Below are 23848 nucleotides of genomic sequence, written 5' to 3' on the forward strand. Positions count from 1 at the left end.
CCCCCCCCCCCCCCCCGTTCCCGTCCTCTCCCATTCACCGCGCCCCGCCCGCATCGCGTGCTCTCCTCCTCTCTCCTCGCCGCCTCCAGTCGCGCAGGCGCCCTGAGCCGCGCTGAGTCAGGCTGCGGGGAGAGCTCAGGCAGGCCTGGCCGGGGCGGAGTTTGCGCCTGCGCGGTGCACAGCTTCGGGGCGGGGCAGGTTTATAGCCGCAGAGGATCAGCTGACGCTCTGCATTGCAGACTGCGGAGTCGGGCGTCGCCATGTACACTCTCTTCCTCCTGGCCAGCCTTCTGGGCGCGGGTAAGCCCTGAGACCCCCCCCTAGTCTGGGGAAGGGGTTCCCCGCAGAACGCGGCCCACCGGACCTGGAGCAGTCCCGGGCGTCGCCCCTCGCTCCCCGTTGGGGTTGACGAGGGGCGCTTAGTGCGCAGGCGCGCGCGCAGCGCAGATACCTGCGGGGCGAAGGGGCTGTGGGAGGAGGCTGGGAGACTGGCCGCCGAGAAGCCCCCGGGCTGGCAGCTCAGGGCTGGGGTCGGGGCGAGTGGGCTAAGAGGGCGGGACTGGAGGAGTAGCGTTTCCCTCCGGGTTCGAATTGGTGCCGCCCCAGGCCTCTCAACATCTATGGGGGTGGGCCTGTAGGATGACCCCTCCTGCACCTGTGTTGTGCTTGTGCGGGGCGCACGTGATCGAGATGGACTGGAGCCCCATCCTAAGGGACACATTTTGGCTCTTGGCCTCAGTTGCCCTAGTTTTTAAGAAGGTTGAAGTTGCAGGAAGCACATAAGTATGTCATCTCTGTTGATGTTTATCTTTACCTGTATATTTACTCTTGATCCTACATCTTGAAGATAATACAGGGTTTTGTGCGGATAATTTTGCAGTGAAGTTCACGTTTCATCTCCTTTAAAAGGTCTTGCACAGCCGCTGGCCCGTTTTAGCCGCGGCCTTTATCTTGGGGGAAAATGTAAGTACGTGAGAAGCTGTGCACAGGAGTATTCTTACACTTGTTTGTTGCCCTGAAATAATAATGATGGCTATTAAAGTCGTTGCGGGCTATGAAGGCAACGGTTGGGAGCCAGCTACATTGCCTTCCTGGAATTAGAAGGATCCCTCCTGCCCTCCCCATGTTACTGTGACCTTTCTCAGTTACTGTGCCCCAAACTCATGTCTTCACATCTTAAACCTCTTTTAAGTCATCATGGTAAAGGAAAATGAGTGAAGTTGAGTACTTATCAAACTTCTCTCGTTTTATAGTCGTGGAGCCAAATTTTAATTTCTATGCGGAGAGGATCCCAAGTCTGGGTTTTTTCAGGCGTTACAGCTTACTGAAAGGGAATAAACCGGATCGTTAGGGCCAGCCTGAGTTTATTTTTCTAGTTAACTGTAATTAGGGGCTAGCTTCCATTCTATTATGCAGCTATTCAGATTTTGATAATTAGTAATAAAGTGGATGGTGGGGTTGATGGAAAACCAAAGATACAGGCTACTTATAGGTGAAATAGATTTAAGATGTTTTTCTCATGTTAGAGCACCTCCCAAGAATGTGTCTTGACCTTAAACCACGCTCTTAAACTTGTTTTACTTGTATGCTGTGAAAGGTGATCTGCTTATAAACATTTTCGTTTTATAGTCAATGAAGAAAATATTTCTCACTGGAGTTGATACTACTTGCTAGTCCATGGTCTATAGGATAAACTATTACTAGTCTCTAAATTTTCTGCACTGGTTGAGAACAATTTTTTATCCCTATCAAACAGTTGTTCTTATTGGCAGTGAGTCACTCCTCACAAGACCCTTAGGAATTCTGAATCACTCAGATCACCGGAAGGGGACTTGTTTCTTTTGAAGTGTAAAATCCTCCCATGGTTTATTTGGAAGTACGGTTAACCAGAATATTGGGTTAACAAAGGGACCCTCTTCCCTTCCCTGAACACTTGAGTAAGTGGGAGTATGTTACAATTATAGGCCTTGTTCTAGCCTTGATACCGAGTTTGTTAGTGAACTTGCGTAGTGCCTGCAGCTGTCCTCTGCTCTCTGGGACGTGCTTCGAACTTGCCATTCCAGCATGGCACTGCCGTAGTACAGAGTGTCATCCTGAACCTAGAGATGCTTTGTTGTGTGTTTTAGTGACATCCTGGTGATTATAGAGACACTTGGTTTTGAGGGTTTTTGTGTTTTTGTTTTTTGGTTCATCCAGTGGTCCCTCCCTTTTCCCCACCTGATAAAGAAAGCAAAGTAATGGTATACTGAGAAAAATTGGAGGGCATCTAATCTAAACTCTTAAGGAATGAAGACACCGATGTGCCTCCAGAAGTGACTCTCCCAAATCACAGGCTGTTTACCGGGGAAGGCAGGATCAGAAACCAGGACTCCTGACTGTGCTTGCTCTTTCCATAGCCTTCCATCAACACTTAGCTTTTACAAACTGACTGGGTTGTAATTTATATACTGAAAACATGCACTTTTTAAATGTACAGCTTGATGAGTTATCAAGAGTGAACGTTAACCACTGTAAGCAGCCCCCAGAGTCAAGGAACAGAGAGCATTAGTAGCCTCCAGAAGCCCCTGTGCCTCCCCCATTCACTACCCTGTTACACCTGCCCCAAAGGACACCACTTTGTTAGCTTCTAGCACTGCAGATGTAATAATAACTGTTTGTGAACTTTCTGCAAATGGAATCATTTGGTAAGGGCATACTGTTGGGTGACTCCTCTCACGGAAAAAGGCAGGGCCGGTGTTAATGAGGTGATACATGTAAAGCATGTGGCGTGGTTCCTGGGATGTAGTATGTGCTCGGTGAAGCTTAGGGGCCCTGTTACTGTCACTTGTGCGGTGGCTAACAAGTGAGTGCTGTGTGCCCAACAGTGAGGCAGGTAGGCTCTCTGGGGATGCTAGAATATATTACATATACACATATATTCATTTGATAGCTTATTTTTATGATGATTCAATACATGGATTTACGGCGCAGCCTTCTGAATATCAGCAGAACTTCCGTTCTCACCTGACAGGAGTTTTGGATAAATCCCATTTCTCAATTTTCAATCAATAATCAGTTTTATTCTGAAAGCATTAATGTAATTCACGAAGGGTTTATTTGTATAAACCAATCACAGATTTAGTAAGTGCTTGAATTGCAGTTGATAAGTTGTATCCAGTACATTTTTTATGAGTGGTTCTCTGAGTGGAAGTATATTGGGTTGAGTGGTGTGAATTTTTCTAGATCGGGGGAAAGAGAAGTTGTTCCTCCATTTTCTTGGTTTGTGAAACTGGGATGGTCAGGCTGGGGCTTGACTAGATGGGGAAGAGGGAGGATGGACAGGGTGCTGCTGACCGGGGAAAGCACCTAATGAGGCATGGGAAGCTCTCTAAGCCAAGACCATGCCACTTGAGCAAGTGTGTGCCACAGCTTTTGGAGACAGTCTTCTAGTATTCTGGGCATTCTAGATTACTGGATGCCAGGCTCAAAGCCTTGCTTTCTGGCTCCTATTTGGTTCTGCCACCAGGAAGGATTAGATTTTCTTTAAATCAGCAGAAGGGAATACTGATTATTTTACCATGCCTTTTTCTTTTCCCCCCTCAATAATTTTAAAATAATGGTGAAAAATACAGTGATTGGGATGAAGAATTTGGTTGTTGCAGAAGTACTAGTTGCTTTACTTTGTTGTTGTTCTGTGAAGTTCAGAAAATAGCTAGAATTATGTCCTTGAGTAATAATTATGTACCGAAAAATAATGTGTAGACTCCATGTTTTCTTTTGCAATTTGTAATTATAATGGGATTGAGAGGAAACTGGAAAAGAATTTTATCATGTCGCTGAGAGCTGTGGGCAAGTTACAGTGTCCTTTCCATCTGCAAAATAGGGTTACTGATCATTCCTATCTAATAAGGTTGCTGTGAAGCTTTTTAGTATTTTGCTGTACAGAGGGCGTAGGTAGCAGGTACTGTAAGGTTGGCTGCTGTACCACAAATAAAAACTGTCATGTCTGTCGGCGTCCTTGTTGTATCTGCACAAGTGACTCTCCTCTGCCCTTGATTTTGTGATATCTCTTAACTTCTTTCATTTCAAAAATCTTAAATTTAATAAAAGCATTACATTGACTTATAAGTGTGTGCACTGTTTGTAATTACTGGGTCAAGAAAACCAAACCAGGATAGGCAGTCAGCAGTTAGGAGGGGGTGGGAGTCAACTCTAGTTAGCCAGACTTGGTTTCGGATGAGATCAGCCTTTATCAGCAGCCTAGCAGATCAGGGCCACGTCCTGGTAATCTGAGTTATTCCTATTCTGGGGCTGTTGTTACTAACCGTGGTACCTGTTTTAAGTCCCCTCATCTGGTTTCTCCATCCAGAAATGGGGGTGAACTGTTGAGATAATGGCTGCACACAGTGAACAAGTCCAAGAGTGTAAAAATTAGGGCAAAAGTGTATTTCCTTCCCACCACTGTCCCCCAGGCCTTTCCCAGAGACAGCCTGGTACCAGTTCCTTTGGGAGCCTTCCAGAGAAACATATAATTGACAGTGTGTGGGATATCCCCCTTCTCTCTTTTTTTTTTTTTAACCGCAAATGGTGGCATATTACACCAGCTTGGTCTTTTTTCACACATTGTAGACCTCCAAAAAAGTGGAAGAATAATTATATTGAGCACCCATGTATGCAGTACCCAGTTAAGAAACAGGGCCTAACATGGATGTGAGGGCGATCTGGCCGCGACATCTGTTACCCCATTGATCTCCACGGTTGATTCGGCTGATCTGGCTGGCTAGGCGGGTGTCCCCTCCCTCACTGCTCCATGTGTGTCCCTCCCGAAGCTGCGCGCTCGGTCGAAGAGGACAACCTTCCCCGATAGAGGAGGACCGTTCTTCAGTCAAGGGTATACGAGTAGCTGCGCTCCCCTACTGGAACCTCCAAACAGGCTCTCAAGAAACAGGGCCTAACAAGCCCCCCTCCCTTTGTAAATAACCACCTTCCGGGGCTTGGTGTTTATCATTCCTCTGCAGGTCTTTATCCTCTCAAACATGGAAGTGTGACCTTCTGTGTATGCTGTTACATTGGGTATTTTTTTTTCCTTAATTTTTATTCATTTAGTTGCCAGAGAGCAACGGGGGAGGGGGAGAGAGAAGAGGAGAGGGGGGAGCTCGAGGTCATGTGCACAAGCAGTGGGAGCTGCAGGCAGAGGGAGAAGCAGGCTCCCTGCTGAGCAAGGAGCCTGATGCAGGACTTGATCCTGGGATCAGGACCCAAGCGAAAGGCAGATGCTTAACTGACTGAGCCACCCAGGCATCCCTTGTATTGGGTATTTTGTGCAAATATTGTGTGTATTCTTGGGTTAATTTTTTTCTTTTGGCTAGTGAGGTTCATTGATGTCCATAACGTGTAGATCTTTTCACTGTAGTATAGTATTTCGTTTATGTCCGACTTCGTTGCTAGGCATTTAGATTATTTCTAGCTTTGTTTTTCTCTTAAACTGCTTCTATTCAATTCTTGTGCACATGAACAGACCTTTCTCTAGGGGGTATTCCTAGGAATGGACTTGCTAAGCTGTAGACTGTAAACTTTGCCAATTTTATAAAAGAGTGAATAGGTTTGCATTCTTCTTTAATTTATACCTTAGAGGCCATTTCATGCCTAGTACGGATAGATCTGTCTTTTAAAATTTGGAATAATTTGAGATTTACAGAAAAATTGAAAAGATAGTGTGGTGAGTTCCTGTATACCCTTCTCCCAGCTTCCTGTACTGTTAACTCTTGTATATCCACTGTATATTTGCCAAAAGTAAGGAGTGAACATCGGGACAGTGTTGTTAACTACACTGCAAACTTGATGGGGCCTTTACCAATGTTCCCACTGATCTCATGTTTCTGTTCCGGGATCGAGTCCAGGGTTCCACATTGCATTTAGTTGTGGTGTCTTAATCTCCTCCCACCTCCCAGCTGTTGAAAAAACAGTCGCAGAGGATTTCATTGTATGCATGTATCAGTTTAGTTAACCTCATCGATGGACATCTTTTTTTTTTTTTTCCCAGAAAAAGTGCTGTGAATCCTAATGACACTTCTAAATTTTAAAATTTAATCCTGGCCATATTTGGACAGCACTGCTTTTGAAAAGGAAGTATTTACTTTAAGGGGGATTTCATAAATTAGATTGAAGGCGATACTATAGAAAGTTCTTTTGGCCAGTCTTTGGGGTGACACTACAGTAAAGAAAAAAAAAAACTTCCTTTACCAGTGGTGATGGGATGCTGTCCTGCAAGTGTAGGCATCGATACCAGAGGGTCACATGGCCTCCTGTCTCACAAGGATTAAAACCCAAGGTTTGTCTTGCAGGGTTGCATGTTATCTGGCTTTTGGCTGCCTTTCAGAGCTCTTCTCCCTCTTCCTCCCATTTCCAGCCTCTGGTGCCCTGTTTATCCTCCGAGCCTTTGCATTCTGTGTGCCACCTGTCTGGAACATTTTCCTCCTGAGATGATCCCCGTGCATTCCTCCCTCCACTCAGTTGTCTGCTCCGTTGTTGCCTCATCCGAATTCCCCACTGCTCCATCTAAATGGCCATGCTGTCCTGCCCTAGTCTTGTTCTTCATTTGACTTGGCCTCATGTGTCTTCATAGCACTCACCGCTACCTGACATTCTGTGCTATGTGTATTTGCAGTTGGTCTGTCTGCAGTGTGTGTGTGACTGTGCTCGGCCCCTACTAGGCGCTCAGTGTTGCTAAATGGTGGTGTGAGGTGCTGCCAAGTGGACTTCAGCCCAGGCAGATTACTGTGCCTGAAACTTCAGTGTGGATAGTGCCAAGTCTTTATCACAAATAAAAAAAACATTGTATTTACTGAAAGCCGTTTTAAGATTTTGTGTCTTGGAGTTGACAAATCGGCAGTGACTTTGAGCTCAGGTGAAGTGTCGACCATTGTAATAGTTTCTACATCCAGGTTAGAGGGACCCATAAGACTGTTGGAGAGGGTTTTCTGTAGGCGGTAGAGACATTAGGAGTCTAACAGAACTTAGATACTCTGGTGGCTGTGATTTGTGGTGAATCTGAAAAGGGAACCAGCTATAATTTGAGAAGTTATTTCCCTTCCGTTGGGTTCCACAAATTGGCTCTTCGTAAATGGTGGCTCTAAAGCTTTTTCGTCTCCCCATCCTTATATACTCATGAGTTGAGGGACCCCAAACAGCTTTTGGTGATGTGGGCCCTAGCTATTGATATTTACCATCTTATCAGTTAAGCTGACAATTAAAAAAATAATCTTTTAGAAATGGTAAGCATTACATAATTTTAGTGAAAAATAACGTTTCTTAAACACGGACATATTAAGTGAGAAGAATGGCTTGTTTGACATTTTTGCAGTTTTTCTAACACCTGGCTAGATTGTCTGCTGTGTCTGCATGCGGTGTGCTGCTGTGTCACGTGCCATATGCCTCTGGAAAAACTCCACCGCACATGTCGGACTGAATAAGTGAAAAAGGCAGCTAATGCCTTGGTATTACTATTATGAGAATTTTGACCTCCTGGATGCCCTGAAGGAATCTCCGGGACCTTCAGGGTTCTCTGGATCACACTTTGAGAACCACTGGTTATATAGCTGCTTTGCAGGAGCTACAGGCATCATAATTACCACTTAATTGAGAGTTTGTGTATCCAGTACTGTTCCGAGTGCTTTTTGCTTCACATTGGTTTAATCCTCACAACAGCCCTCTGAGGTGAAAGCAGCGGAATCAGAATGCTGGGGCATCCTGATATCCTAGCCTAATCTGTGCCGTGGTCTGAAGTTTAGATCTTGGCATTTCAAATGAAGGGCTGTATTCCTTTTATTGACGAAGGTGAGTCAGAAGTGCCATACATAGTTGACATATTTACACGTATCTGAAACTTTCTAATGATCCTGTGGGACAGGCCCAGAGCACTGTACTTCTGTATTAGTGCGGTTTGCATGAGATCCTTTTTTAGCATATTATTGCCTTCTCCAGGTGTGCTGAGACCACCCAGCCTGTTAGCAGGGATGGGGTAGAACCCATGGTGGCTTCTAGGTGACTGAGTTGACTTTGCAGCATCTGGGCCGGGACTAGAACTGTTGACGTCTACCTGGACCTGTTCACCTGACTGGACCCTGGGCAGTCCGGCCAGGGGTTCATTTCTTCATGGTCCAGTTGTGGCGGCATCCTGTCTAAGGTGATTGAAGTTCATCTCTGATCACCACCTGATAGGTTAACACTCAGAAGAAGAGCTTTCTTTGTAGCAGTTTATGTTGCATTGAAGTGCTCTTGAATGAACTAGATAGGAATTTCTCTTCCCCAAATTAATTATGCCACATTGCATCACTCTTGTGCAAGGTATGAGGATTGCACTCTTGTCCCTTGGTGTTTCAGTTGATTGCACAAGCCGATTTGCCTGACCACTCTCTTGCCTTCTCCACGTAGATCAGTTTTTTGTCCTTTTTTTTTTTTTTTTTAAATATTTTATTTATTTGTCAGAGAGAGAGCGCGCACAAGCAGGGAGTGCGGCAGGCCGAGGGAGAAGCAGGAGCCCGATGTGCGATTCGATCCTAGGACCCTGGGATCATAACCTGAGCTGAAGGCAGACCCTCAACTGACTGAGCCACCCAGGTGTCCCGATCAGTTTTTTGTCCTGGAATGATCTTACTTGTGAGAAAAATTAAGGAGCAAGAGGAGGGAAAAATTGAGGGAGAGGAGAAACAGGGAAGAACCTTTGTCTTAGATAACAGAACTAATAGCTTATTGGGGCCAGAGGTGATGGGATGTCAGCCAGGCGAGCTCCAGAACTTTATCGCTATAGTTTCCTTTTGTGATAAGAGGAATTTTTGGACCTTACTTCCTTCAGATCAAGGCAGACCTTGGAGCATATGCTATTCTGAATGATGAAATGGGCAGTGTTTTTATTTGGCTCCGCAGAATGCTTCCCAAAACAGGATCCTCTAAAGAGGAGACAGGTGCTCCTTGCCGTAGAAGCCAGCTTTTGGATGGAGCAGTCAGTGTTGAGTGGATTGCTTTAATTTCCTGCAGGACCCAAGAACCTGAGTTCTGAGAAATGTCTTGAGTGCAGGGAGCCTGAGGTATTTGCTGCCCCTCCCCGGGGCTTAGCCTCTCCTGGTTTCCTAGCAGCCTGCCTGTTGCCATGGTGCTCCATTTCCCAGGCGGCAGATCCATTGCCCTGTGGAATGTCTCCTCGGATCACTGGTGCTGCGAAGCTGCTTGCATTTTCTGTTACCCTTTTTTTGGTAACTAGACTCTGAACAGTATTTAGCATATGTTACCTAAGATATTTACAAGGAAAAACAATGGCTAAAATAATAAGACTGTTTTAACAAATGGAGCATAAGCTACATCTTCTTGGAAAGGTTGTCCCCTTCATTCTGAGAGTGTTTTTGAAAACCTTCGGTGATTAAGTTACGTATGAAGACTTAAAATATCCTTAGTGGAGTCCTTTGGGGCTCTTCTGGTGAGTGAGGTAGATGATGAAGCTGGTATTTAGTTAGGCTTAGGTTTGACTGCAGACAACAGAGACCTAGAATAGTATGGCTTAAATATAATAGAACCGCCCCTGTCCTTCCACGGGAAGTGCAGGAGCCAGACAGTCCAGGGCTAGTGTGGTGGTTCTACTTCCAGAAGCACTGAGAGACTGCATCCTTGAGGTCTAGCCCCTTTCTTCATGAGTGCTAAAGATCCAGCCGTCACGCTTGTCTTTCAAGGCCGGAATGTGGTTTCACGGCCAGACCCCGCTACAAGGGAGACTGGGAAATGTAGTTTTTAAATCTTGGCAGCCATGTGTGTAGCTAAAAATCTGTGCTTCTGCTCCCATGAAGGGAGTGGAGAATGGATATAGGGAACAATTTGTGGTCTCGTAACCAAACCCAAGTTCCTCTCTTGGGTGTGCAACAAAGCCAGTCTCTGAGACATCAGGTTTGCAGCAAGGGAAGCGTTTATTTGAAAGCCAGCCAAACAAGGAGAGGAGAGGGCAAGCCTCAGATCCTCCTCCCTGAAGGGGGACAGAACAAGTTTTATAATCAGGGGTTGAGATTACGTATGTGTGTTGATGAAAAGGGTGGGGAAACAGGACTGTTCATGAGGAAAGGTGGAACATGTACGTTGAGCAAGCACGTATGTGACCTCTCCCATGTTCACTTTGGGGTGGGGACGTGAAATTAAAATGAGGCCAAATTGGGGTCCTGCCATCATCATCTTAAGTAGAGGGGCTATGTGGATGCTCTGAGAGCCCCTATAAACTGGATGGGGTTTTGGGCTCCTATCTCAGGTAAGGAATGCAGGGTCTTGCTTGCTCATAGGCTGGAATCTTATCAGTAACCTTGAGCCCAGGCCTCTGCAGGGACAGCTAGTGGATTTGTTACTGGGGTCTGAAAAGAAACAACAGCCGATTAGGGAGAAACAGGTCTGTGAAAAAACAAGCTTTAAATCCTCATAGTTTCAGCCTCTTTAACCCTGTGGGATACAGTTTCAGTTTCTGCCATATTGGGCAGTAATAATTGTTCCCTGAAACTGGTGGGTAAGGTTTAACTTTTTTCTGACTTGGAAGGTAACATGGGAAGAAATTGTACCACGATAATACAAATCAGAACGTGAACGCTTTCCATTGGTGATTCTTCCCTCAAGTCCATCATTAACAGTTAGGTGCACAATTAACTGAGCTTTGTAGATACCCGGCACTCTGTCCTTCCTTTGCTTTCTCATTGATTTTCACAGAATTCCCGAGAAAGGGGCGCTCTTTTTTCCATATTTTGCAGATGATTGTGGCATAAGTAGTTGTCCAGGTCTTGGCATTAATCGCTAGCAGAGCAGGGGGTTTCAGTCAGGCCAGTGTTCCCCCCAGCACTCAGGGCAGCCATCATTTTGTCATATTGCCTCCTCGTCCTTCCCGAAAAGGAAAGGTTTGGAGGGGGCTTTTCTGAAAAAGGTGGGTTCCAGAAAGAATTTGAACTATGACAACTATATCAGGATTGGAGGCAAAGAAGCCCCTAGCTCCAGTGTCATGAATTATTGAGAGCATTTCGTCTGTGGTGTTGTTAGTGCCTTGCTGGGCCCCTCTCATTCTTGCTCATGCAAACCTCTTGTGTAGCACCTGTGTACATAGTGTCGACTCCTGGGCTTCTGCGTGGAGCCTGTGTTCCACTCTGTGTGACTAGCATTTGGGATGTAACTCTTTAGGTCTTTAAGCTGCCAGTGAAGTACTTGATGAAATGCAGAGTAAACAGACACAACAGCCTGGATTCCACTATTTGTGGGAGCACCTGTTTTGGGCAGGAAGTGGATCAGAGAAAGTCCTGCTGTTGCTACTACAGGTGGTGATGAGGATGATGATAGCACTTGACTTCTGTAGTCCTGCCTTGTGTTTTACGAATACTGGTTACTTTTATGAACTTCTAGGAGTACTAGTAATAGGCCCATTTTGCAGATTGGAAGACTGAAGTTGTCAGGTCACCTGACTAGAATTGGTGAGCTGTGATCTGAGCCCTTGACGGTCTGATTTCAAAGCCAGTCTGGTAGGGAGTCGAGATATGTGGATAAATGAAAGTGCCAGAGTGAGGCTGGCAAAGGCGTGATGGCTGAGAGATGTAATCATTCTGGCAGTTGGAAGTGCATAATGATGTCGCCTTGATTCTCAGCAACGTTCCAGTGACCCCAGTAGCTGCATCTTCATTTTACAGATGGAGAGCAAGCTCAGGACAGTGAGTAGCTGAAGGTCATTTATTTGGGTGGGACGTGGAGGCAGATCTTGTTTTGTTTCGCTTTGTTTTTTTTTTCAATTTCCCACATTTGAAAAACATTTACTTTAGATGGTGGGTCACCTACCTTGGAGGTCTCATTTTCCAAGTGCAAGGGTTACTTTCTTTTTGCAAGAGGTCATCACACCTAAAACAACGTGGCTCTAGTGAGCTCTCCCTGCCTTCCAGGCCCACTGAGGTTTTTGTCTAGAGGCAAGAGCTGCTGCAAACCCATTTCTGGTCCAGCTCATGGCCGCCGTTCTTAGTAAAGGAAGATTGCATTACAGCCTCTTTGTTATAAATGACCTACATGTGGGTCCTTTAGAACATGTCTGTTTTCAGGGGCGCCTGGGTGGCACAGCGGTTAAGCGTCTGCCTTCGGCTCAGGGCGTGATCCTGACATTGTGGGATCGAGCCCCACATCAGGCTCCTCCGCTAGGAGCCTGCTTCTTCCTCTCCCACTCCCCCTGCTTGTGTTCCCTCTCTCGCTGGCTGTCTCTATCTCAGTCAAATAAATAAATAAAATCTTAAAAAAAAAAAAAAAAGAACATGTCTGTTTTCTTTTAGGCCTGGGGAGTAAAAAGGGAACACAGTGCACCCATTCCTTTGCTAAGGAAATACAATTGAAGTTCTTGGTCTTAGAAAACAACACAAAGCCTGTCTTTCCTTAATAAAAGGAAACTTGCCCGAAGGGTTTTAGTGTCTCTGAAGGGATGATTTCTGTAATCTCAGTTTACCAGTGTGTTGTCATTGAGGGCTCAAGTGGCAGGCCTTGGAACCCAGAGGGGTAGTGCCTGGTTCGCCCTGAGGAGTGTTTGTGCCTTAACATATTTAATTAGAACTCTCCAAGGGGTCAGGCACATGTTTTCTAAGAACTTTCTTAGAGTTCAGCATATTGCCTCAAAAGAAGGAAGTTGGTGTTTGGGGGCAGAGTGTGGGAGAATGAGAATAGAGATGAAAGCTTTGCTGGGAGCATGTTTCGAGAAACAACTCATCAGAAAGTGGCTTAGGGTAATTTTTATATGTTGGTTATGTATACCCACTGAAAATGTCGTTTGCCTCATTGTTACGGGAGTGAAGATGTGTGGCCCCTAAGAGGGCTTTTAGCGCTGCTCACCACGCAGGATCTCTCACACAGAATTCCTTGTAGGTTGGGCATTTTGTTTCTGTGTGGTTGCTTCTGCTTTTGGAGAGGTCATCATCTGATGAGGCAGCTCACTCCCTCTTTATGACCCTGCGGACGGCCCGTGCCTCGAGCTGTGGTCTGTTTGCCTTAGCCTCTACCCATTGCTCTCAGGTCTGGGTCTGAAACCTCACACAGCAGATCCTCTCCGTTGTGATAGGTGGAAAGCATCCTTTCCCTATGAAGATGGCAGTTTCTCTGAAACACTGTCTCTCCCAGCTGAACACCTCCAGTCTTCTAAGGGTCTCGGGAATGGTGTCACGTGCCCTCACCTTTCCGACCTGCTGTGCTTGGCACTGACTCGGGGAAGCAAAGCAGGTGTGTTCTGCCCTTCCTGAGGCTTGAGCACCACTGCCCCTCCGCGGGCTTGTGTTCACATTTGTTTTTTTTTTATTTTCATTATGATTTTTTTTAGATTTTACTTCTTTATTTGACAGAGAGAGAGAGAGAGAGAGAGCCCACAAGCAGGGCTCACAGCAGGCAGAGGGAGAGAGAGAAGCAGGCTCCCCGCTGAGCAGAGAGCCTGATGTGGGGGATCCATTCCAGACCCTGGGATCACAACCTGAGCCAAAGGCAGGTGCCCCTCGTGTTTACATTTAAGTTTAACCCTGTGAGTTTCATTTTTCTAGCTGTCCTTTTGGAATCTTTCTGGTAGCTTTTCTTTCATCCTGTTGCGACCACTTTTTGCTTGGAATTTTTGGTATGAGCTTTCCATTCGAGTCAGGTGCCCCATCATCTGAATCTCCCCCCCCTTTTCAGTTCTCCCACATCATGCCTGGGTTTTTAAGACCGTAGCATGAGCTATTGCCCATGGTGATTTTTCACATAGGGACTAGTGTGCCAGATGAGATCTTCTCATTGGGCCTGAGGTCTGTCATTGCAGCCTGGCTCCTGAGAAGACAAAGATTTCTCTCCTTTGGAATGTTCAGGAATTCCCTTTCCCCCTCTCAGCCGGTCTTTTGTATTTCTGTCTTGCAGGGGCCAGTTCAAATTTCATTTTGAAGAAGCCTCCTCCAGCTGCCCCTGTGCAGCTAGTCTTTTTGCTGCTCCAGGACTTGTCATCGGCCCGTTTCTGTTAACATACCACCATTTCTTCGGGGTCTGTCCCTCCCACCCGTGGAGTCAGCCCAAGTCTGTCCACTTTTCCCTGCTGCCTGAGCGCAGTGTTCTTGGCCCAGTCAGTGGAGTTTGGTAATCACGCCTTCTTAGTTGTTTTCCCACTTGGGTGGAGAAAACCCATGTTTGCTTTTAGAGCCAGGCTTCAGTCCTCAGCTGGGGTCCCTGGACAGGGGTAGTGTCTGCGAGCTCCCTGAAATGGCGTGAGGGTGTTGTGTATTTAATACATTTTCCAGGAAAAGGATTCGCGTCTCAGAGTGTTCTGATCCCACTGTTTGGTTCCCTCACAGGGCATCAGGTCCTGAAATAAGCCCCTGAGCCGTCCCCGGGTAGCTCACTGGCATCACCCACGCTTGTGTGTCAGCCTCACGTTACGGATCCTGAGGACACACAGTTGTTTCTGTTCATAGACATTGGGTCATTTTAGGATATCAGATTTGTTGTATACCACAGACTATTTTTCTAATAGGCACCTTTAAAAATTTGGCTTTAGGTCGGAGGACCATGGGAGTGTCTTACTGAGAATTTAATTTCTAGGAGCTGGGAGTTTAGTTTATTTCCCAGTGTCCATGAAATGTTCTAGATTTGACTTTGAGGATTTCATAGGTCTACCAGCTTGGCCACCATGCATAAATTCCTTTTACTTGTGAAAGTTCTGAGGTGGGCCATGGAGTGACAGTAACTGTTGGGATTGTGGAATGACTTGGGTGTTTGTTAGCTGGACTAACCTCAGATAACCAGCTACCCAAGACTACTTTTAGGCCAGAACAGTTTGGCCAAAGCTGGTAACAAAGTCATTATTGTACGTGATTACTGTTCCAAGTTCCTTGAAGGAGTAAATAAGCTACAAAGTATTCTTGCTTCGTGGGCCTCTGATAGTGCATCCTGTTCCTGAAACTTGATGGATTTTCGTCCTTGTAGCCAATTCCTGACTGGGATGGTTGGAGAAAAACCCCGGATCAAAGTTCTAGTTCACTGTTACTTGTGAGAATGGAGGATGGTGGTCAGGCCTTATGTAGGGAGGGCTGCTCCCTGGCCCTGCCTGTCTCTCTGAATCCTGTCTGGCTCTCATCTGTTGATGTCTAACCTCTTCTGGCTTCCCTTTGTATCTCTGTGCATTCTTTTGCCTAGAGACTCATTTTGTAGCTTCCTGTTATTTTTCCGGCATATTTTCTCCCAATTGGAGGTAGAACCAGTTGGTGTATCTTGGGTGCTTTTCAGGATCCCTAGGGCCCAGTGCATGGAAGGAGCATGGGAGGTGCTGCTGGAACCTCTTGGTTATGTGTGCTGTCTTTGTGGACCCCCCCCCCCCCCACTTCCCAGAGCCCTTACCCTTGTGACACAATTGTTGCCCCCTCCCCTTTACCCGGACCTACAGCTCAGGGCTGGCCCCAGCCTCGCTTGGCTACATTACGGGTGCTAAACTTCTGTGAACCATCTGGGGATTAGTATGTACTGTTGAATCTGCTGCATGTTTCCGCCTGGAAACCAGGGTCCAAGCCAACGGCTGTTGGAATGTGGCTAGTTCGGCTGCGTTTGTGAAATGGTTATGGATGCGATTTTTGCTGCAAAGGGGCATCGAAGGCAGTAACCTGGGTAGCAGATTAATAATTCATTTGCGGGTGTCCGAAAGGGTGCAGATCATCGGGCTTAAGCTTTCTGCAGACCTGTGACTCAGTCTTTTGTGAGTAGTTTGTGGACTATAGCTTTGGTTAAACAGCTAGTAATGACCGCATTTCATTGCCTTCCCTCTCCTGGAGCGAGAGCACCTACCAGCCTCCACGCTTTGTATACCGCGTGTGTGTTACACGTCTGTGGAATCGCTGCGCCTTCTCGTTGGCTTACAAACTGAAGCGAAGTGCCGCATGACTCCTGAGGTTCTCAGTCTGGTTCATCGGTGGCTGTGGGCTTTCTCCTCAGACTTGGGTCTCGTGTTTCCTTTTCACAGAAGGTGGTTCTGCCCTACTGAGGTGTTGTTGGAGTCGGCCTCCTGCGCCGTCACCCATCTTTGTGTAGCCTGGTGGAATCTGTTGTTTTTTAGCGGAATTGTTGGCTGAGAGATGAGGTGCCAAAGTCAAGGTTACCATAGACCTATTGTAAGAAACATAGGTACTCTTAAGGTAGTTTATAAAATATTTTTAAAGAATTATTCGTATACATCATGACGTTGGGAGTTCAGCCAACCACCTGCTTCGTTCTGTTTTTTGTGCAACTTCTGTATAATTTCATATTCTTGAATTATTTTTCTACGTGACACATAATATTTTTATACTTAACAGCTACATAATCTTTGTAGTAAGAGTATCGTTTTTTTCCCCCTCTATTTTTGGCCATTCAGGTTACATCTACTTTTATTCTTAGTATTGTGAACTATACTTCATAAATACAGTTATGCATATCATATTTTGCCTCTTGGATTGCTGTATTTCCTTAAAATCTATTTCTAGAAGTGGATTACTTTTTTTTTAAAGTAGGTTCCACACCCAGCATGGAGCTCAATGTGGGGCTTGAACTCACAACCCTGAGATAAGACCTGAGTTGAGATCAAGAGTCGGGATGCTTAATCGACTGAGCCTCCAAGGTGCCCCAGAAGTGGATTACTTTTTTGAAGAGGGTTCCCCCCCCCCCCAGTTTTTGAAATACATTAATATACTAAGAAGTCCTTACCGGTCACACTTACTGGCCTTACAAATGCATATTTTATGACAAACTTGCCACTTTTCTTCCCCTTGGCTATTTAGCTTTCAAAATATGACACCTTCTTGCTGTAACCTGCATTTCTTTGGTCCTAGGGGACTTTGTACCTTTCCTGTGTTTTTCCCTAGTCCCATTTCTGCGCATTGACTTCTGCCCTAGTCCTTTCTTCATTACCACATGCCGCCCCCCCAGTTTTGAGCGGACACGTGTTCACTGGGTGATACAGGAATGGATTATGGAGGGTTTTTTGTTAGACTTGTTTATGAGAACATATTCACAAAGTGAGCTTTACAAAAGGGCTCTTCTACTAGAACATTAAAAATCATTGTTTTTTGTAATAAGAATATGAATCTTGTTTTCCCTCCAGATTCAAAAAACCTGGCTTTGTCATTCTATAGAAGTTAAAATTCTCTCTAACAAAATCTGCCAGTGTTTTCCCATGATTTCTTTTATTCATGGAAGATTTTAAGGTTATAAAGATGAAAAAGCCTGATACTGTTTAACATAGTTCAGGAGGAAAAAAGCAAACCAGGTACTCCCCGCTCCCTCCCAGCCCCGTGACCTAGACTGACTTAGACGGTCACTGAGCTTCTGGACCCAGTGCCGCTGTGTGGTTTGTGTGGCGTGCAGTGCCTGGGCTGGTCCTTCAGCCTGGGTGGCTGAGTGGGGCGGGCCACCTTCTCATGCCGGTGTTTCTCTTAGCTCTGGCCAGCCCTGTCCTAGGCCTGAAGGAATGCACCAGAGGCTCGGCAGTGTGGTGCCAGAACGTGAAGACGGCAGCCGACTGCGGGGCCCTGAAGCACTGCCTGCAGACCGTCTGGAGCAAGCCGACGGTGGTAAGTGCCGTCGGGACCGTACTGATCTCCATATGCCGTCTGTAGCTGTTGCCATTTACAATGCGCTTTCTCTTGCCTCACTTCGTTTGCTCCTCACGGTGACCCTGCGAGGGAGGCAGGACCTGTTGCAGGGTGGATCCGTTTTAGCACAGTGGAAACAGGGTCTCAGAGGTTACCGTTCCATTCCCCCAAGGTCACTGAGTCTCTTGGTGGTAGTGAGGTTGAGGTCCGCCCATGGCCACCTCTGTGTGCACTCCACGCTCCTTCCGGGCCTCTGTGCGCGTCCCACCTCTGTGCTCCAGGTGAGGGACCAGAGGTGTGCAGCTTCCGTTCCTGGGGCTGGGTGCACGGGCACAGCTCTGTCCTTGGTCACTCAAAAAAGTAGATGTTAGGGGCACCTGGGTGGCGCAGTCAGTTAAGCGTCCGACTCTTGGTTTCAGCTCAGGTCATGATCTCAGGGTCATGAGATTGAGCCCTGTGTTGGGCTCTGCACTCGGCACAGTGTCTGCTTGAGTTTCTCTGCTGCTCGTCCCCAGGTGCACGTGTGTTCTCTCTCTCAAATAAATACATCTTAAAAAAAGTAGATGCTAAACTTTTGAAATCCTTCCGTGCTTTTTGGTATTTTCATTCTGCCCTTCTCAGACAAGCAGATCACTGATTCAGACCCTAGAGCTTAGTAGCTATTTAAAATTTTATTTCTAGCTGTAGCCAAACTGGAAAAGATGCTACTGATTTTTTTTCTTTTTTTTTTTTAATATGGAACACTTCACAGATTTGTGTGTCATCCTTGCATCTAAATGGTGTTAAATATAGCATACTAATGTGGGGCTCTAACACTCATGAGGTTACTCTGAGATGACACCGCTCAAATGCAGTCTTCCTGCCACCTGAACCCTCTCGGGAGACGCCTGAGCTTTGCTGGCTGTCCCACCTGACTGCAGAATGTGCGTGGGCTCGCTCTGGGATGTGCCACCTGATTGGGCGGATCCGGTTCCAGGTCTAAAACTCAGTCACTAGCGGCCACTAGTGCTGCTGCGTTAGGAGAACAATTAAAAACCCTGTTCTTCTAGAAATGCTTCTGAGTTTGCTAGATCACTACCCTCTGTGGCCAAAATTACTTTCTGATTTGGTTTCTAATTTGCTTCTCATCTTGTTTTTAATATGGCTTCCTCTTTTCAAATTCAGCATGTGACAAGGGAGGGCTTCAGCTCTTTCTCTTTTGATAGGGCAGCCTCACAGGCTCCTGAATCCGCTAGTAGCCTGACCAGGCCCAGAGGTTCAGATAGATTTCTTTCCATGTAGCTAAGTTACAGGTGTTCCTTCATTTGACTCAGACGTTTTAGTTCCTTCTTTCTTCATAGGTTGAAAATCAGTTGCCCTTGAGAAGGGAGCTTCCCATGGACCTCAAGAAGCAGCTAAAATCTCCATATCCCGGGCCACGTGGGGCGCTGGGTGCCCAGGCTTCTCAGGGACAGGCGTGCTGTCTAAGCTCTGGGGTGGTGACAAATGGCTTCCATGTGAGCATAGCAGCCCCTGGGAGCCAGAAGGTAGATGGAGTGTAGGAGTCAGTGCCAGTGTCCGGCTGGGCTTCTCTGCCTCACCACCTTTTACTCTGTGATAGTGATATTTGGCCCCAGGTGACCGGTTTTCTCGGATTTCTGCTGCTCTGATTTTCACCTTTCCAAGCCTCAGTTTCCTCCTGGAGCTGTTGTGAGCATTAATACATTTGGCCTGTGCCACGTGTGCTGGGGTGTAGAGGGTACAAGAAAAGGGTATCTCTCCCTAGAAGCACAGAGTGTTCTGATCAGTCCCCCCGATCCTTCTCCCATGGCATCCCTGTGCTTCTCATCTAGGTTAGGGAACCAGAATGTGCCAGTGTGTCTGACATCCCTGGTTAGATAGGCCAGGACAGAGGCCGGGGGGGCTTTTTAGCTGGGTAGAGTGTGCATTACGTCCTGCAAATACAGATCTCTCTCTCTCATGTTCTGTTCTCCTAGAAATCCCTTCCCTGCGACATATGCAAAGATGTCATCACTGCAGCAGGCGACATGCTGAAGGACAATGCCACGGAGGTGAGCCGCCAGGAGTATGTGTGACCACGTGTGAGCAGCGGCCACATGGCCATGTGCATTTGTTCCTTGAAAGAGCTTTCTGTGGCTTTGGGGGTCTCACGAGGGATGGTCTAGGCCCGGGTAGGAAGTAGTTCAGCTCTTGTGAGCCACATACTTTTTCTGTCACCTAGTTTTTTTCTTTTTCCCCCCAAATCCTTAAAAATGTAAAACCCATCCTGAGCCACAGGCTGTACAGAAAGAGCCTGTGGGAGCTAGCTTGCTGTCCCGTCTCGGTGTTTAAGTGCCCAGGGTTGGTGGGGGTTTTCATATCGCTGGTCGCTACCTTTAGGTCCGTTCTGGCCCTCTCTGCTCAGAGTTCCCTGTGCCCGTGAGACTGCGGGTCAGAGCAGCTTCATCTGGAGAATGTTTGCTTTTTGCCTCTTGGTGTGATGCAGCCACGGCCAGCCACTAACCCTCTCCCAGGGCTCTTCCCTGAGGCCGCTGTTTGCTGGGAGGTGTGGAGGTCCTCTGCTCTCAGTCGTTTGCAGAGCAGAAGTCCATCCTGACCCAGCCCTTGCCTGTATCCCCTTAGCAAGAGATCCTTGTGTACTTGGAGAAGACCTGTGACTGGCTGCCTAATCCGAACTTGTCTGCCTCGTGCAAGGAAATGGTTGACTCCTACCTCCCAGTCATCCTGGACATGATTAAAGGACAAGTGGTACGTGGTGGAGAATAGACTCTTCTTTTAGGGAACTTCTGGGGCCCAGGGAGGTGCCAGACCAGAACAGTGATTAAAGTGGAAAGTCTTTTCTCAGCAGCTCGCTAGTACAGTTCTGACATCTGAGATGGCTTTGCCCAGCAGACCACTCTGCTTGTAAGTTTCACGGCTGGGGGAGAGCACAGGAAATGGGACCTTGCAGAACACTGAAGGAGTTGTAGACTGCTTCAACATTTACACGTGCGCATTTGCTAACTCATGTCAGATCTTTAGCTCTCCCTTTGAGCATGCATTTCATTTCATTTCTGTGGTTTTTATCCTAAATGGACTGAGCTAGAGGGGTGTTCTGCTTGCATTCTAATAAGCATCTACCGTGCACAAACCATGCCACTGCACTGGTTGGCTTTTCAGCCACAAACAAGGAGCTGGGTTTGTGGAATTTGGAAAGACCCTAAGAAAGAAGAGGTGCTCAAAACACAGGGCCAGCAGGGTAGAAGTGTCCTGAGACTGGATGAAGGTTTTAGCGAGGATGGCATGGGTCACACCATGCAAGGCCTTTTCGGCTCTATTTAAGGATTGTAAGTGCAGTAAGAAGTCCTTGGAGGGTTCAAGGGGAGAAGTGACATTAGAGGTGCCTTCTTTAAAGGGTTTGGTCTAGGTCCCACCAGTTGGGAGTTGGAAGAGGGGAAGCTGGCAGGGCAGTCCATGTGAGATGTGATGGGGCAGTGGAAGGGGACAGGTGCACGTTCTGTTTCAGAGGAGAAATGGGCTGGACCTACTGAGGGAGAGGAGGGACAAAGGGAAGAGTGAGGAATGTCTTCCAAGTCTCTGGCTTGAGCTGCTGGGAGCTGGGTGAGGGAGCCATTTGCTAGAGTGGAGATGGAGGGGGGAGCAGGTCGGGTAGTTTTGTGAGCAGGGCATGCGTATGTGAGGCCAGGAGGTGAGAACAGAGACTCATTCAGGGGCACTGGGCGGTGGTTTTGTTTCCTCTGGAGAGAGGATTTCCAGCTAGACTTCTTTTCCCACTAGAGCCATCCTGGGGAGGTGTGCTCTGCTCTCAACCTCTGCGAGTCTCTTCAGAAGCACCTGGCAGAGCTGAATCACCAGAAACAGCTCGAGTCCAATAAGATCCCGGAACTGGATGTGGCTGAGGTGGTGGCTCCCTTCATGGCCAACATCCCCCTCCTCCTCTACCCTCAGGACGGCCCCCACAGCGAGCCCCCGCAGAAGGTAAAGCCGCAGGCCCAGCCACTGAGTGCCCCGTTCCTGCTTGGTTAGAGATGAGACGTGAGAGGGTGTGTGTGTGTGTGTGTGTGTGTGTGTGTGTGTGTGTGTTCTCACACTGGGGGCTTATTCCTTCATTTGACCCTGCAGTTACCCGAACCACCCTTCAAATGGTTATGCCGCGGAGGTTCTGAAGAACTTGGGATATTTAAAGTATGCAAAGACTCTCTCCATTCCAGTTTTATTGAAATCAATGCCTTATTGATTTTAAGCCTATTGATAATTGTAGAGCCTATAAAGACACAGAACTGGGGCACTTGGTTGGCTCACTCGGTGGGGTGTGTAACTCTTGATCTCAGGGTTGTGAGTTCAGGTGCCACATTGGGTATAGCCATTATTTAAACAGAACAGAACAAAACAAAAACCAGACTTTAAAAACAGAACTGTTCAGTAAGTCACTGCCTAGTGCTTTGGTCATGAACATACAAGGACATTTTCTTGGGAGTTTGGATCCTCTTATCTATCATAGGAGTATGCTATGTTTACAGCCTGACACCCCCCCCTGCCCCCCTTCTCTGTAGGCTGGTGGGGACGTCTGCCAGGACTGCATCCAGATGGTGACGGACATCCAGAATGCTGTAAAGACCAACTCCACCTTTGTCGAGGCCTTGGTGGACCATGCCAAGGCACAGTGTGACCTCCTGGGGCCTGGCCTGGCTGACATGGTAAGCCTTATCTCTCCATGCATGGGAAGGTACACTGGGTCAGGGAGCTTGGGGGACCTAGGAGCGGGGGACCCAAGAAAACTTCAGTTCCCGAGGTACCGTTTTAAGTTCCAACTCCAGGGCTTTGAGGAAGAGATGGTTCAAACAACTGTTTTCTTTTTCCACAGAAAGCATCTGGAATAGTTGGTGGGTACTTAAATACTTTGTTGGTTAGTTGAATTTGTATGTGTAAGCAAATACTTGGGATAAGAGTGGAAGGGGACCGCTTTTGTGAGGATTTGTTTTCCTCCCAGTCACTGTATGTGTAAGAACACTAGAATCCTTTATAACCTTGTTTTTAAAAGCCTGGCTATTGTATATTCATAATCCTGAGTGTGCTCTCCCCACAGCCTGTGGGGTTTTCCATGGAAGCCATGCAAGGACTTGCAGGATGATTCACGTCTTCCTTACCTTGGTGATGTTAGTCCTGCAGGCTAAGAAGCCCATTTTGTTAGTCTCTTAGAGGGTCTCACTTCTTGGACCCTATTCACATTAACTACATGTGTTTGAAATTAATCTGTAAAACCAAAGTACTAGTTTTGTACCTGGCAGCGGAAAAACCTTGGCCAGACTGGATGTAGGGAAGCTGGTTGTAATGACTCCATGGGTCTGGGATCAGAGCAGCCATCTTGGGTAGGAATGGCTGGTTCTGGGAGCTCTGGGTTCTTCTGTTGGCTTCCTCTGGGAGTCTTTTGGCCTCCTTGAAGTATTTTTGTATCTTGCTGTGTTAACTTGGCCTCCCCAGTTCAGCCCTGTCTGAGGGCCGTTACTACCCTTGGCTTTCTCACTGTGGAGGCACCCCAGTGTGGCCAGAACTACTCTGTGAGGGTCTACAGGAATTATCTCGCTGTGGATGAAAATAGATATGCTGAAAATCATCATGACTTGATTCCTCGTGGATTTTAGCTTTATAAGCTTGTCCAGGAATGCATGAGCGGGTTTGAAAAGTCACTTTGGGTTCATAGCAGCATGTCTCATATCCACATTCAGAACTGCTCCTGAGTGGTTACTCTGTGACCTTGGGGCAAGTGTGGGCTGTAAAAGGAGATTGGAGGACCTCTCCTCTAAGGTCCTTTGGGACACATTTTCAAAACACCCTTTGCACACCTTTTCCTATGAGGTATAGGATAAACAAATAGCCATCTTTATCTCGAGATGTTTGTAAGACTGCACTCTTCGAAGCTCTATAGTCACCTGTTGCCGTTGCTGGAAAGGCTGGGTTTTTGGTGTGTGTTTGCAGCAACGAGTGTCACTCACAACCGTTGTCTCTCTCCCCAGTGCAAGAACTACATCAACCAGTATTCTGACGTTGCCGTCCAGATGATGATGCATATGGTAGGTGGCAGGGAAGTTCCCTGTTAGCATTCTTTGCCTCGAACTGTATGATTCCCAGGATTTTGAACATTACATGGTTTAGTCTTCCTTTTCTCCCTTCAGATAATGAATTGGGTCAAAACGAACCTCGTTCGACCAGCAGACTCTCTACCCGCAACTCAGTACCCCCCCCCCCCACCTTACCTTCCCCAGCCC

General features: G+C 47.0%; 1 protein-coding gene across 3 annotated transcripts in view; it reads left to right on the plus strand.

Moving 5' to 3' along the window:
* The first annotated feature begins 143 nt into the window (after positions 1–143).
* The window catches only part of LOC103667803 (prosaposin), a 32670-nt gene continuing 8965 nt past the window's right edge, over positions 144–23848 (plus strand). For all 3 annotated transcript variants that reach the window (XM_008696006.2, XM_008696007.2, XM_008696008.2), the window contains exons 1-7: positions 144–300; positions 17428–17561; positions 19559–19633; positions 20205–20330; positions 21360–21560; positions 22136–22279; positions 23597–23653. In XM_008696006.2, the coding sequence (XP_008694228.1) occupies positions 261–300; positions 17428–17561; positions 19559–19633; positions 20205–20330; positions 21360–21560; positions 22136–22279; positions 23597–23653 (777 nt within the window). In that variant the 5' untranslated portion in view covers positions 144–260. The remainder of the gene's footprint in view (positions 301–17427; positions 17562–19558; positions 19634–20204; positions 20331–21359; positions 21561–22135; positions 22280–23596; positions 23654–23848) is intronic.

This window comes from Ursus maritimus, unplaced genomic scaffold (genome assembly GCF_017311325.1).
Source record: "Ursus maritimus isolate PB19 unplaced genomic scaffold, ASM1731132v1 scaffold_7, whole genome shotgun sequence".
Classification (NCBI taxonomy): Eukaryota; Metazoa; Chordata; class Mammalia; order Carnivora; family Ursidae; genus Ursus; species Ursus maritimus.